Raw genomic sequence first — 15,814 nt, 5'->3', positions numbered from 1 at the left:
CTTGACAGTGGAGCAAAAAAAACGACTCCTTGACTTAAAGGGGTAGTGTGCTTTTTTTTGGTCATTTAGCCCTATATGTGCCAAACATGTAAAAATATTCTGATTGCGATATATTTCACAGGAATGCATATTGAGACCAGTAAGATTACACCCTGTGCTTCCTGTCTCAGAAAAGCAAATTTATCCTAGTTTTTCCAACGTATTTATGGGTGCCCCATTGCATTCCATTGTAGCCCAGTGAGAGCCTGCAGAAAACGTCAGCTAACTCAATACTGGAACGGTCAGTGAAATTATGGTCTCTGTTTCAGGTAGACAGACCACAAATGGGACTAACTGTCCAAAACAGCACACTACCCCTTTAAAGAATCTCAGTCTCATGATTCAACCAGTCGACTCTCAGGGGACAGCCCTGAGAAATGAGACAGACTATTAAACGTGTAGCTCAAATTAATTGTAGCCAAGAGACCCAGAATAATATCTAACCTATTCCTGGAAGGAGATTAGCCCTAACCCAGTCAATACAAGAACCAGAGCTAATCTCTAACCATGCGTTCAACGCTCAGATTTCTCACATTCCACAGTGTATCGAAGTGAGAAGAGAGAAGTAGCCTGGCGAGAGAGGGGGAGTAGGCCTACGATAGAAAAAGAGTTGGAATAAGAGTGAGAGAGATAGAGAGTGAGAGAAAGAGATAGAGTGAGAGAGAGATTGTACTATGGACTCAGAGACCTATAAAGAGCCATTAAAACCAAACGTAGCCTATTCGTCCTCCGGCTCAGTTCCCTTACCATTGAAAAGTTTAGAGATCATGACTGTAGGAAAAGGCTCCAACGGCACCAGTCTCGAGCTGGACGAGGGCATCAGAAATACGGGCTTTCAGGAGGAGGATGGCGAGACGGTGGACACTACCGGAGACCAAACCCGGACCAGGGATTCCGAGGTCCGCCTGTCACTGGACGGTGCCTACACCCAAATCAAGCCATACGCAGGCATGCCAAAAGAGGTCCTGCTACTTTATTCTAGGCAAGCCCGTTACCGGGTGCCCCGAGAAATCCTGTTCTGGTTCACCATCGCCTGCACCTTGGCGCTGGTGGTGCTGACCATCACGCTGATCGTGTTGTCACCCCGGTGTCTGAGCTGGTGGCAGTCGTCCCCGGTGTATCAGATCTACCCGCGCTCCTTCAAAGACTCCAACGGAGATGGCGTCGGAGATCTGAAAGGTTGGTTTAAAATCGCACTGAAACGACGTTTGAGATCATCTAACTTCCGTAGTTTGACGCATTTCCGACGCAAACAAGCTATGAGGGTGGGACATATGTTTAGAGGAATTTGATTGGAACATTGACAAGTGGACGGGTTTTAAGAACTTTAGACTGATTCGATAGAAGGATAGCGTTGATTGACGGGTGGATGTCGTGAGATTATTGGCCTAAAATCTAAGGTACTTGTTGTCGTCATTGCACGTGACCTACCGTTTTCCAGGAAGTAAGAAATTATATACTTTGATATAAGATTACAACAAAAGTAGAATTTTGTAAATTTTTAGGCATACATCGTTGAATAGGTGAACACTATGACCAATTATGTGAACCAAAATGGGACAGAATGCTTTTTTAATTTCAGTGCGACTTTAAGGTGATGCAGTGAATGTAATTTCTGTAAAAAAGCACGATTGACTCTCCTTTTACAGATTGTAGCCTGTGTTTTGTCACTTTTATTTTCCTTCTTAAAAATGTGTTTCATATTTCAAGGCAAGTTTATTTGTATAGAACATTTCAGCAACAAGGCAATTCAAAGTGCTGAGACTTTAAAGGGGAACGCCGCTGTCATAGCAAGTTTAGCTCAAATGTCGCTTTGTCCTCAATGAAACCGATCTGTACACACCAACATTTAACCGATCCGTGCAGTAGTAAGCTAGCTCCTTTTTCCTCTGTGTGCGCACCCCCTTTATAATGGAGGTCTATGGGCCTCTGCTAAAAACTATGATAAACATGCATTTTCAAGGCAGGAAGCGCCAGGAAGCGCCTTACCGGTCTCAGTAGAATGTTATCTTGTGAAATGAATCGCCATCCCCATGTGTTGACGTGTTAGGCATGGCTAGGAGGATGTAAACAATCATCTAGCTTTAATGCGCATGCTCGCCAACGTGTGGCGGAAGTTTACAGTGCAAAAGGTATGGTGTAGTGCGTTCGGCAAAATAGTTCTGGTTCAAATGGAGCTTTTGTTTAAATATTCGGTTTGAGAATGCGATATATTTCACATGACAGCATAATGACACCGGTAAGATCACACCCTGCACTTCCTGCCTTGAAAATGCATGTTTCTCATAGTTTTTAGCAGAGGTGGATTGCTGGTGGATTTGTCAGTTATATTCATATTTAATAACTAGGCTACTATAATTATATATGATATTATAACAACTGCTAGAAAGCGCGAGACCTGCCAGCAGCTCACTCAAATACCCTCGACCACTTCGTCAACCGAGATCCTGTGAAAGCGAGCCTATCATCTTTAAATTGTTTAAGTCAAGAAAATGTGCCTATATGAAAAGCAAATGAGCACGAACAGCTGGACATAATTTAAATGTAAATACAGTAACTTCATGTTTGGCGGGTTGGGTGCGGGGGCGGGACTCAAAATTTTAGAAGATAATGACGTCGGGTGGGTGGCGGGTGGATGATTGATGGGTGCATGCGGTTTCGGGTGCTCAAACTCCATCCGCGCTTCTCGTGTGTACTGATCGGTTTCATTGAGGACAAAGCGACATTTGAGCTAAACTTGCGATGACAGCGGCGTTCCCCTTTAAAAGAATCAAGACAAAGTACAACACATAAAAGGTCATATAAAATGAAATGCAAAAAAGGACATTTAAAACAAAATGCAGGAAAAACTAGGGCTGCGAGCAGCAGTGAGCGGGCCCTCGCACCCCACGTGTGTCGGGGAGTGGCGCAGTTAAAGGGTGTGCTATTTCGGTGTGCAGTACTGAGAGAAACTTCCTGTCACCAGTAGGTGGCGCTCTAGGCGTGACTCAATACCGAAGCATAGATGTGTTCAGGATGGTACCTTGATGAAGCGTGAGAAATGTTGAGTAAATCGGATAACGTATGTAGGAGTTATGAGGACTTCCTGTTTCACCAGTAGGTGACGCTGTAAGTGTGACTCAATACCGACACATAGATGGGTTCAGAAGGCCACCTTCATGAAGCATCAGCAATTTGGTGCAAATCGGATGATGTATGCAGGAGTTATGAGGACTTCCTGTTTCACCAATAGGTGGCGCTATACATATGACGCAATACTGACACATAGATGTGTTCAGGACAGAACCGTCATGAAGCGTGAGCTATATCGGACAAATTGGATAATGTATGGAGGAGTTATGAGGACTTCCTGTTTCACCAATAGGTGGCGCTATAAGTATGACGCAATACTGACACATAGATGTGTTCAGGACAGAACCGTCATGAAGCGTGAGATATATCGGACAAATTGGATAATGTATGGAGGAGTTATGAGGACTTCGTGTTTTATGGCGAAATGTCAAACTTTGGCAGGGCGCCACGGCAAGGCTGTTTGGTGAAAACTCAATTTTTTTGATAACTTTTGATCACAAAGGTCTTAAGATGAAGCTGACCCGATATGAAGTTGATCGGATGAAATCTGTAGGAGGAGTTCGTCGAAGTACGAGGCATGGAAATGGTAAAAACAAGGACAAAATGGCACATAAAGAGCAAAATGGCGGACTTCCTGTTGCATGTTGGGTATAGCTCCAAGAGACATTTAAGTGTGGCTCGATGAAATACATATGCCCACCAAATTTCGTTCGCCTACATCCAACTGAAAGGTGGGGCTCGCCATTTTAAACTTTCCAGGGGGCGCTCTTGAGCCGTTTTGCCACGCCCATTTCCGTCACCAATGAAATATCCGATTTTCACCAGGACTGATGTATCTGCAAAGTTTCATCCGTTTTCATCGATGTTTAGGCCGCCAAAAAGGCATTTGTTTGGGGAGAAGAAGAAGGTAGAATAATAACTAGTGCTGCGAGCAGCAGTGAGCGGGCCCTCGCACCCCACGCGTGTCGGGGTGTGGCGCCGTTGAAGGGTGTGCTATTTCGGTGTGCAGTACTGAGACAAACTTCCTGTCACCAGTAGGTGGCGCTCTAGGCGTGATTCAATACCGAAGCATAGATGTGTTCAGGACGGTACCTTGATAAAGCGTGAGACATGTTGAGTAAATCGGATAACGTATGTAGGAGTTATGAGTACTTCCTGTTTCACCAGTAGGTGGCGCAGTAAGTGTGACTCAATACCGACGCATAGATGTGTTCAGAAGGTGACCTTCACGAAGCGTCAGCAATTTGGTGCAAATCGGATGATGTATGCAGGAGTTATGAGGACTTCCTGTTTCACCAATAGGTGGCGCTATAAGTATGACGCAATACTGACACATAGATGTATTCAGGACAGAACCGTCATGAAGCGTGAGATATATCGGACAAATTGGATAATGTATGGAGGAGTTATGAGGACTTCCTGTTTCACAAATATGTGGCGCTATAAGTATGACGCAATACTGACACATAGATGTGTTCAGGACAGAACCGTCATGAAGCGTGAGATATATCGGACAAATTGGATAATGTATGGAGGAGTTATGAGGACTTCCTGTTTCACCAATAGGTGGCGCTATAAGTATGACGCAATACTGACACATAGATGTGTTCAGGACAGAACCGTCATGAAGCGTGAGATATATCGGACAAATTGGATGATGTATGGAGGAGTTATGAGGACTTCCTGTTTCACCAATAGGTGGCGCTATAAGTATGACGCAATACTGACACATAGATGTGTTCAGGACAGAACCGTCATGAAGCGTGAGATATATCGGACGAATCGGATAATGTATGTAGGAGTTATGAGGACTTCCTGTTTCACCAATAGGTGGCGCTATAAGTATGATGCAATACTGACACATAGATGTGTTCAGGACAGAACCGTCATGAAGCGTGAGATATATCGGACAAATTGGATAATGTATGGAGGAGTTATGAGGACTTCGTGTTTTATGGCGAAATGTCAAACTTTGGCAGGGCGCCACGGCAAGGGTGTTTGGTGAAAACTCAATTTTTTTGATAACTTTTGATCACAAAGGTCTTAAGATGAAGCTGACCCGATATGAAGTTGATCGGATGAAATCTGTAGGAGGAGTTCGTCGAAGTACGAGGCATGGAAATGGTCAAAACAAGGACAAAATGGCACATTAAGAGCAAAATGGCAGACTTCCTGTTGCATGTTGGGTATAGCTCCAAGAGACATTTAAGTGTGGCTCGATGAAATACATATGCCCACCGAATTTCGTTAGCCTACATCAAACTGAAAGGTGGGGCTCGCCATTTTAAACTTTCCAGGGGGCGCTCTTGAGCCGTTTTGCCACGCCCATTTCCGTCACCCATGAATTATCAAATTTTTCACCGGGACTGACGTATCTGCAAAGTTTCATCCGTTTTCATCGATGTTCAGGCCGCCTAAAAGGCATTTGTTTGGAGTAAAGGAGAAGAAGGAGAAGAAGGAGAATAATAATAATCCTTCGAGTTTCAATAGGGCCTCGCACCGCCAGTGCTCGGGCCCTAACTAGTGCTGCGAGCAGCAGTGAGCGGGCCCTCGCACCCCACGCGGGTTGGGGTGTGGCGCCGTTAAAGGGTGTGCTATTTCGGTGTCCAGTACTGACAGAAACTTCCTGTCACCAGTAGATGGCGCTCTAAGCGTGACTCAATACCGACGCATAGATGTGTTCAGGACAGTACCTTGATGAAGCGTGAGAAATGTTGTGTAAATCGGACAAAGTATGTAGGAGTTATGAGGACTTCCTGTAAGCAGTAGGTGGCGCTGTAGGTATGACGCAATACTGACCTACAGATGTGTTCAAGATGCGACCTTCATCAAGCATGAGCAATTTGGAGTAAATCGGATAATGTATGTAGGAGTTATGAGTACTTCCTGTTTCACTAGTAGGTGGCGCTGTAAGTGTAACTCAATACCGACGCATAGATGTGTTCAGAAGGTGACCTTCATGAAGCGTCATCAATTTGGTGCAAATCGGATGATGTATGCAGGAGTTATGAGGACTTCCTGTTTCACCAATAGGTGGCGCTATAAGTATGAAGCAATACTGACACATAGATGTGTTCAGGACAGAACCGTCATGAAGCGTGAGATAAATCGGACAAATCGGCTAATGTATGGAGGAGTTATGAGGACTTCCTGTTTCACCAATAGGTGGCACTATAAGTATGACGCAATACTGACACATAGATGTGTTCAGGACAGAATCGTCATGAAGCGTGAGATATATCGGACAAATTGGATAATGTATGGAGGAGTTATGAGGACTTCCTGTTTCACCAATAGGTGGCGCTATAAGTATGACGCAATACTGACACATAGATGTGTTCAGGACAGAACCGTCATGAAGCGTGAGATATATCGGACAAATTGGATAATGTATGGAGGAGTTATGAGGACTTCCTGTTTCACCAATAGGTGGTGCTATAAGTATGATGCAATACTGACACATAGATGTGTTCAGGACAGAACCGTCATGAAGCGTGAGATATATCGGACAAATCGGATGATGTATGCAGGAGTTATGAGGACTTCCTGCTTCACCAATAGGTGGCGCTATAAGTATGACGCAATACTGACACATAGATGTGTTCAGGACAGAACCGTCATGAAGCGTGAGATATATCGGACAAATCGGATAATGTATGTAGGAGTTATGAGGACTTCCTGTTTCACCAATAGGTGGCGCTATAAGTATGACGCAATACTGACACATAGATGTGTTCAGGACAGAACCGTCATGAAGCGTGAGATATATCGGACAAATCCGATAATGTATGGGGGAGTTATGAGGACTTCCTGTTTCACCAATAGGTGGCGCTATAAGTATGACGCAATACTGACCCATAGATGTGTTCAGGACACAACCGTCATGAAGCGTGAGATATATCGGACAAATCCGATAATGTATGGAGGAGTTATGAGGACTTCCTGTTTCACCAATAGGTGGCGCTATAAGTATGACGCAATACTGACCCATAGATGTGTTCAGGACAGAACCGTCATGAAGCGTGAGATATATCGGACAAATCGGATAATGTATGGAGGAGTTATGAGGACATCGTGTTTTATGGCGAAATGTCAAACTTTGGCGGGGCGCCGCGGCAAGGGTGTTTGGTGAAAACTCAATTTTTTTGATAACTTTTGATCACAAAGGTCTTAAGATGAAGCTGACCCGATATGAAGTTGATCGGATGAAATCTGTAGGAGGAGTTCGTCGAAGTACGAGGCATGGAAATGGTCAAAACAAGGACAAAATGGCACATTAAGAGCAAAATGGCGGACTTCCTGTTGCATGTTGGGTATAGCTCCAAGAGACATTTTAGTGTGTCTCGATGAAATACATGTGCCCTCCGAATTTCTTTCCCCTACATCCAACTGAAAGGTGGGGCTCGCCATTTTAAACTTTCCAGGGGGCGCTCTTGAGCCGTTTTGCCACGCCCATTTCCGTCACCAATGAAATATCCGATTTTCACCAGGACTGATGTATCTGCAAAGTTTCATCCGTTTTCATCGATGTTTAGGCCGCCAAAAAGGCATTTGTTTGGGGAGAAGAAGAAGGTAGAATAATAATAATCCTTCGAGTTTCAATAGGGCCTCGCACCGCCAGTGCTCGGGCCCTAATAATCCTTCGAGTTTCAATAGGGCCTCGCACAGCCAGTGCTCGGGCCCTAATAAGTGCAGCTGGCTGTTGAGCTTCCGAACCGCGTCTCCTTCCTGAGGATAAAAACGTTCCTACCTATCTTCTGTCCAGGTATCGAGCTGAAACTGGACCACTTCCTTGACCTCAACATCAAGGCCATCTGGATCAGTCCCATCTACGCATCCCCCATGAAGGACTTTGGCTACGATGTGAAGGACTTCACGTCCATCGACCCTCTCTTTGGCTCCATGCAAGACTTTGTAGACCTCCTCGCTGCTATGCATAACAAGGGTGAGGTTTAAGTCTATAGCCCACCCAGAGTAACAATACTAAGCAAATTAGACCCAAACCAGGACTGTTGCATCTAGAGACGTAACGGTATGAAAATTTAATGTCGCGATTATAGTGACCAAACTTATCACGGTTATCAGCGTTATCGCGGTATTTTAAAATATGTTAAACATTTTGTAAAACTACTCATACACACGCTGACATCATTTCACAAAGTTTTATATTGAACACCACAAATATCATTATCAACACTGCATGTTTTGTTTGCATAAACATTAAGATAAAGTGTCATGGAAACTGTTGCTAACCTTGGTGGACAGTGTTTACAGTGAGTTTTTCGTGCAGAAATCAAACACTGTTTTAATTATAATTTTATCGCAATGAATTTAATTTAATTTAATCGCGGTTTACCATTATACCGGTTATTATACACCCCTAGTTGCATCCATTTTGACAGCTAGTATCAACAACCCTCCCACCCTTTCTCCTCGTCACGCAGGTCTGAAGCTGATCATGGATTTCATACCCAACCACACCAGTGACGAGCACGACTGGTTCCAGCGAAGCCAGGCTAAAGAGGAAGGGTATGAAGATTACTACATCTGGATGGACTGTAACCAAACCACGCCTCCCAACAACTGGGTAAGGAGCTCGGCTAGTGGGCATGCAGACTAGTTCTGGGTAGTGGGTGTACAGACATTTTGAGCTGTTTTGAAGCTAAATTAGCACACATTTTGAATTTTACATGAGTCAGACATAATCAATGAGGTAGACGATATGGATTTGTGAGAGGGCTGTGGCCAACGCTCTAACGAGCAACCTCGTTAACGAGCAACCTCGTTAACAAGCAACCTCGTTAGAGTCAGCCCTGCTAAGGAGGAAGAGGAAGTGGAATGATGACCGTTACCTGTTTGACTGGCGTCTAACCTTGAGCATGGCCACTCCCCTTTCCTCAGGTGACTGTGTTCGGGCACTCCGCGTGGACGTACGATGAGGTCAGGGGTCAGTGTTACTATCACCAGTTCCTCAAAGCGCAGCCAGACCTCAACCTCCGCAACCCACAAGTCCAGAGAGAGATGATTGTAAGATATGAGTCTTACACACACGCACACACACACACGCACACGCACACACACACACACACACGCACACACACACGCACACACACGCACACACACACACACACACGCACACACAAACACGCACACGCACACACACACGCACACGCACACACACACGCACACACACACACACACACGCACACACGCACACACACACACACACACGCACACACACACACACACACACACACACACAGGCAGAGGAGAGGGGATGAACAGAGCTACAGCACAGGTGATGTGAAGTGCTCTGTGTAAATGAGAGAGAGAGAGAGAGAGAGAGAGAGAGAGAGAGAGAGAGAGAGAGAGAGAGAGGGGGGGGGGGGGATACTCAGTCCCTTTCACCCTCCCTCTCCCTCTGTTCTCAGATGGGTTTGTCTAAGAGGCTGGTATCTCACACACATGCAACAGAGAGGCCTTTATACCCAGGCAGCCGACACTGTGAGACTTACCTGGCTCTCTGCTCAGAGGGGCTGAGGCTGCAGCCCCGCCTACCAGCTCCCAGGCAGCCAACCCACAGGCTAGCTCCTCTCAGCTCCGCCTATCAGCTCCCAGGCAGCCAACCCACAGGCTAGCTCCTCTCAGCTCCGCCTACCAGCTCCCAGGCAGCCAACCCACAGGCTAGCTCCTCTCAGCTCCGCCTATCAGCTCCCAGGCAGCCAACCCACAGGCTAGCTCCTCTCAGCTCCGCCTACCAGCTCCCAGGCAGCCAACCCACAGGCTAGCTCCTCTCAGCTCCGCCTACCAGCTCCCAGGCAGCCAACCCACAGCTGGCTAGCTCCTCTCAGCTCCGCCTACCAGCTCCCAGGCAGCCAACCCACAGCTGGCTAGCTCTCAGCACAGGACCACAACAAGAACAACCACAACAAGAACAGCCACAACAACAAAACACATTAGAAAGGGAATCTAACCCATCGAAACGACATCACCGATACTAATGGATAGACAGACTGTATTGGACAGCTGTATGATTATATTGTACTGTAACACAGAAGTTGTATAGCACCTGACACTGTTATTGTTTATGAGAAAACAAAAAATGCAATAAAAATGTAAACATTAAAAAAAGAAAGGGAATCTAATCTAATGCGTCAACGTCCGCAGACGCGCAGTACTACAGACGACACCGGGATGTAACAGATGTGTTGCCATGGATATCGGTCAATGTTTTATGCGACGCCTCTGTCTTAATGTCCGGTTTACACATTATCCCCGAGTCATTAACCTGGTCGTTAACGACTCGGCATTTGGACACTCGGAGCCCAGGGTAATGGGGGTTGTATAGATAAGTGAGTAGATTGCATCTCTCTCTCTCTCAGGACATCATGCGTTTCTGGCTGGGAAAGGGAGTCGATGGCTTCCGCATGGGTGCAGTCAAGCACCTCCTGGAGGCCAAGCACCTGAGAGACGAACCCCAGGTCAAACCAGCCCATAATGTGAGTCTCTCCTCTAACACCCCTCTCCTCTCTTCTGTCCTGGATCCACACAGCTTCTCAGTGCAGAAATGACTCATCGATTTTACATTCCAAGCTTCGGTTTAGTTGGTCATCAGACTAAATTAAAGAACAATAATACTACTCTAAAGTACTACTGCTAGTGAGAGAGAAAGAGAGAGAGAGAGAGAGAGAGAGAGAGAGGGGAGAGAGAGAGAGAGAGAGAGAGAGAGGGGAGAGAGAGAGAGAATTAGATGCCAGGCGTTCTTTCGGGGAAAGGATTACAGCAGGCATAGTTCTGTGGATTTGCCAGTCACTGTGATTCTCCTAATGGTCTGTGGCTACACAATTACACCCAACCATTACACCCAACCATTACACCCAACCATTACACCCAACCATTACACCCAACCATTACACCCAACCATTACACCCAACCATTACACCCAACCATTACACCCAACCATTACACCCAGCCATTACACCCAACCATTACACCCAACCATTACACCCAACCATTACACCCAACCATTACACCCAACCATTACACCCAACCATTACACCCAACCGTTACACCCAACCGTTACACCCAACCATTACACCCAACCATTACACCCAACCGTTACACCCAACCGTTACACCCAACCATTACACCCAACCGTTACACCCAACCGTTACACCCAACCGTTACACCCAACCGTTACACCCAACCGTTACACCCAACCGTTACACCCAACCTTTACACCCAACCATTACACCCAACCATTACACCCAACCATTACACCCAACCATTACACCCAACCATTACACCCAACCATTACACCCAACCATTACACCCAACCATTACACCCAACCATTACACCCAACCATTACACCCAGCCATTACACCCAACCATTACACCCAACCATTACACCCAACCATTACACCCAACCATTACACCCAACCGTTACACCCAACCATTACACCCAACCGTTACACCCAACCGTTACACCCAACCATTACACCCAACCATTACACCCAACCATTACACCCAACCGTTACACCCAACCATTACACCCAACCTGAGCCGTCCTCAGACTGGCCAGGAAATACACTGATACCATAACCACTCTCTCTCCTTCTCACTTTCCCCCCCCCCCTTTCTACCCTATGCTTTCATCCTCCCTTTCTCTGTTTTTCTCCTTTCTCCTTCTGTCACTCCCTCTCTCCTCTTCCCAGGGGATGGGGAACTCGACCTTTGACCTGCACCATGACTACACCACCACCCAGCTGGGGCTGCATGACTTGCTGAGAGGCTGGAGGGCTGAGATGGATGAGTTCAGCCGAGAGCCGGGGAGATACAGGTAGGCTAGCCCGGCCGCCGCCGCCGCCGCCTCCTCCTCCTCCTCCTCCTCCTCCTCCTCCTCCCTTACACACCTGTCTAGGGCTGGGTTCAAAAAATCGATGAATCGATTCTGAATCAAATGATTCATGAATCCCAAAATATCTATCTATCTTTTATTTAATGAATGAAGAAATGAAGGAATGAATAGTTCATTCATTCATTCAATGATTCATTCATTCATTCATTTTTGGAAATCAGTATCGATACCCAGCCGTAGTATTGATGTGTTGCATAACTTGGCAGTCATGTAATTAAGGTTACAGCAAAAAAAAACTGGTTTTAGTAACACTAACCGAATCGATATTGAATCGAATCGAATCATGATAATCGATTCTGAACCTTGTGAATCGGAATCGAATCGATTCTTGAAATTCAAATCGATACCCAGCCCTACCTGTCACTGTACCTACATAATATACACTGAACGCTGCCATACAAGGTGACATGGGGTGGAAAACACCGTGGCCCTGTGGTATACCCGACAACAGACGATGTAGGCGTGTGTTTTTATGGGCTGATCAGCTGAGTAATGTGAAAAACTATGCACATACTGCTAGAACATTCTTTAGCTCTTTACACCTATCCCATCTCACCCGCACTGATTCAGTCCTCTCAAGAAACCATCTAAAAAGTCTTGACCAGGCAGCTGCAGAGGCAGACGAGGAGAAATGGCTCCTGCTGATTAACCGGCCAGACGGAAACAAACTACGAACTCACTGTTCTTTTAAGAATGCTTTTGAAACAGAACCACATGTACTAAGTATTATGCCCAAGCAGCATAGAAGTGCCCTTGCCAAGTTTAGATGTGGAGTCGCACCCTTAGCTCCAGAAACCAGTAGATACACTAACATTCCCGTGGAGAGTCGTTTCTGAACACTATGCAACAATGGCTCCATCCAATCAGAAGCCCACGCCCTATTACACTGTGAACTTTACAAGGACATTCGCTCCTATATCAGACACTGTATCAACGAATGCGCCAAAGCCTGCCACCTCATCCTAAAAAAAAGAGTAGCTTTCATGAGTACTGGTCTGATTTCTATTCCTCTCTATTCATTTAGTCCTCATTCTCCTCTATACTGTATTTCTATGTCCCTATAGTGTACTGTATTCTCAATTGTATGGTTGTGTGTGTAGTACTATAATGTACGCTCTATTCTATTTTGATTTGTAACTATTGTGTCTCACAACTCATTGTGAGTGGTCCTTAACTTTTTATTATTGCACTTTTGTACTAATGTGATGGAAATGTTCTATCTATCTATCTATCTATCTATCTATCTATCTATCTATCTATCTATCTATCTATCTATCTATCTATCTATCTATCTATCTATAGTATCTATCTATCTATCTATCTATAGTATCTATCCATCTATCTATCTATCTATCTATCTATCTATCTATCTATCTATCTATCTATCTATCTACAGTATCTATCTACAGTATCTATCTATCTATCTATCTATCTATCTATCTATCTATCTATCTATCCATCTATCTATCTATCCATCTATCCATCTGCACAAGCCCATTGCATGCCAGGTTAAGGTGGCTGTACAGTCTTGGATCTAAATATAACAGTATGTGTTGTTGGTGTTCGGCCTGCCTTCCCTAACAGGTTCATGGTAACAGAATCGTATGAGGAGGAGGTAGACAAGACCATGATGTACTACGGGACACCCCAGGTCAAGGAGAGTGACTTCCCCTTTAACTTCTATCTGATGGACCTGCCCCGAAACCGGACCGGAGCCTGGGCTCGAGACCTGGTCAGCCTGTGGATGACCAACATGCCTGAGGGGAAATGGCCGAACTGGGTGGTGAGCAGAGATCAATCAATCAATCAATCAATCAATCAATCAAAGCTTTATTTGTATTGCGCATTTCATACCCAGAGGCAACACAATGCACTGATATCACATAGATAATTATGTATTGAACATTATAATATGATACATTTGATTAAAGCGCTTTTCTCAGACTCAAGAACACTGTAGAAATAAAACAAAAAAGAGAAGTGATAAAATAATATTATGAATGATTACGAATAAGATCATAATATATAGCTAGAAATGGATCATAATATATATCGTCTGTTAGCAGGATTACACAAAAAAAAAAAAAAAAAATATATATATGAATCGGATCACTTTCTTGTGCATTCTATTCTATTCTGGACACACAGAAGCCATAGTTTTCCATACAGACTTCTGAACTTTCTCTCTCTCTCTTCTCCTCCCCCCAGGTGGGTAACCATGACCAGCCTCGCATCTCGTCCGTAGCTGGGCGGGGCTACGTCCGGGTCATCAACATGCTGCTCCTGACCCTGCCCGGCACCCCGACCACCTACTACGGCGAGGAGATCGGCATGGAGGACATCCAGGTCAACGTGTCCCACATCCAGGACCCCTACGGCAAGTTCCACCCTGTAAGTGGGACCAGATTGCTATTCTTGCACTTTGCCTTCAGCACTAGATTATGCTCTTAGTCACTTGTTTTAGAGAGAAGATGCACTTGTGAGTTCTGGTGAGTAGTAGTACATTGGCTTTTCCTACGTTAAATGCAATTATTGTTAGTCGCTTTGGATAAAAGCATCTGCTAAATGACTGTGACACTGATCCAGGAACAGGGCGTGGTTTTACAGTGTTTCAGACTAGGAGTGAAGATTTAGGACCAGTTCCCCCTGCTCATGTTGTTCAAGGCACATCTAGCCTTGGATCAGGACTGTGAGATGCTTGATTAAAGCCCCATTTCCACCCCATAGTACCGACTCAGCTTGATTCAACTCTCCCCGGTTCACTTGCGTTTTCACTGCGTTTTCCACCGCAAATAGTATCCCCTTAAATGTCCCTGGGCCCGGTACCAGACCTGAGTCTGGGCTGCATGGTCTCCTTAAAGATACCGTGTATAAAGTACACCACAGTCACCACGGAGATTCATAGACTGTACGACAAATACGCACTTTTTATTATGGGATGCATTTTAGAAATAGATCCTGTTCTACCCTCGTTCCCAGAGCGCCAACCGTGACCCCAGTCGATCGCCCATGCAGTGGGAAGAGGGGCCGAACGCCGGCTTCAGCGACGCCAACGGGACCTGGCTTCCTGTGCACCCAGACTTCCACACGGTCAACGTTGCTGTACGTGGCTTTGACACTAACACTAATTAACACTGAAGTTGCCTTAGTCTCTTCGGACATTTTTAAACATATGATTCGGGAGTATGGGGTGGAGGTTTGTGTATGTTGTATAATTGCGTAATATGTACGAATATGTTTGTATATTGTTATATTTTTTTGTAAAGTTTGATATTGTTTATGATGTATTGTGTAACCAGGGCAAGCACTCTGAGATTTTCGAATGAAAAGTGCGTTATAAATACGTTATTGTTATTGTGATATTATTACTCCCTGTGTACATAAAGGTAAAATAAACAGCACCAACATCAGTACTAACAGAAAAGCTGAGTTTTAAAGTTGAATGTTTATTCTGGATCTGGCAGACCTGGGTCAGATCTGGGTCAGACTCTAAACCCGGGGAGTGTCAAGAGGGTAGTGTATTTTTGGGGAAATCCCATTGATTCCCATTGTGCAGGACAATCAATCAATCACAGATAAGTAATGATTACAGTTAGTATTTGGACCTAGGTCTGCTTCATACAGCAGGATGCGTGATAACTGTTCTACTGCCACCACCACAGACCCAGAAGAAGGACAGCGGGTCGGTCCTATCCCAGTACGAGACCCTGAGTCGTCTGCGTCAGGCCCACCTCCCTCTCCACCGCGGTTGGATGTGCCACGTGTGGAGCGACGCCAACGTCTAC

General features: G+C 45.3%; 1 protein-coding gene across 1 annotated transcript in view; it reads left to right on the top strand.

Moving 5' to 3' along the window:
* Positions 1 to 830: 830 nt before the first annotated feature.
* slc3a1 (solute carrier family 3 member 1) overlaps positions 831 to 15,814 on the top strand; it is a gene marked incomplete at its 3' end in the record, with an annotated part of 15,656 nt that continues 672 nt past the window's right edge. Inside the window, exons 1-10 of the mRNA XM_084461374.1 lie at positions 831 to 1,218; positions 7,877 to 8,056; positions 8,556 to 8,698; positions 9,013 to 9,138; positions 10,494 to 10,610; positions 11,827 to 11,951; positions 13,614 to 13,812; positions 14,238 to 14,420; positions 15,009 to 15,131; positions 15,692 to 15,808. Of these exons, the coding sequence (XP_084317500.1) occupies positions 990 to 1,218; positions 7,877 to 8,056; positions 8,556 to 8,698; positions 9,013 to 9,138; positions 10,494 to 10,610; positions 11,827 to 11,951; positions 13,614 to 13,812; positions 14,238 to 14,420; positions 15,009 to 15,131; positions 15,692 to 15,808 (1,542 nt within the window). The 5' untranslated portion in view covers positions 831 to 989. The remainder of the gene's footprint in view (positions 1,219 to 7,876; positions 8,057 to 8,555; positions 8,699 to 9,012; positions 9,139 to 10,493; positions 10,611 to 11,826; positions 11,952 to 13,613; positions 13,813 to 14,237; positions 14,421 to 15,008; positions 15,132 to 15,691; positions 15,809 to 15,814) is intronic.

The sequence above is a fragment of the Borostomias antarcticus genome (assembly GCF_949987555.1).
Source record: "Borostomias antarcticus genome assembly, chromosome: 2".
Lineage (NCBI taxonomy): Eukaryota > Metazoa > Chordata > Actinopteri > Stomiiformes > Stomiidae > Borostomias > Borostomias antarcticus.
This window is presented reverse-complemented; position numbering and strand designations above follow the sequence as displayed.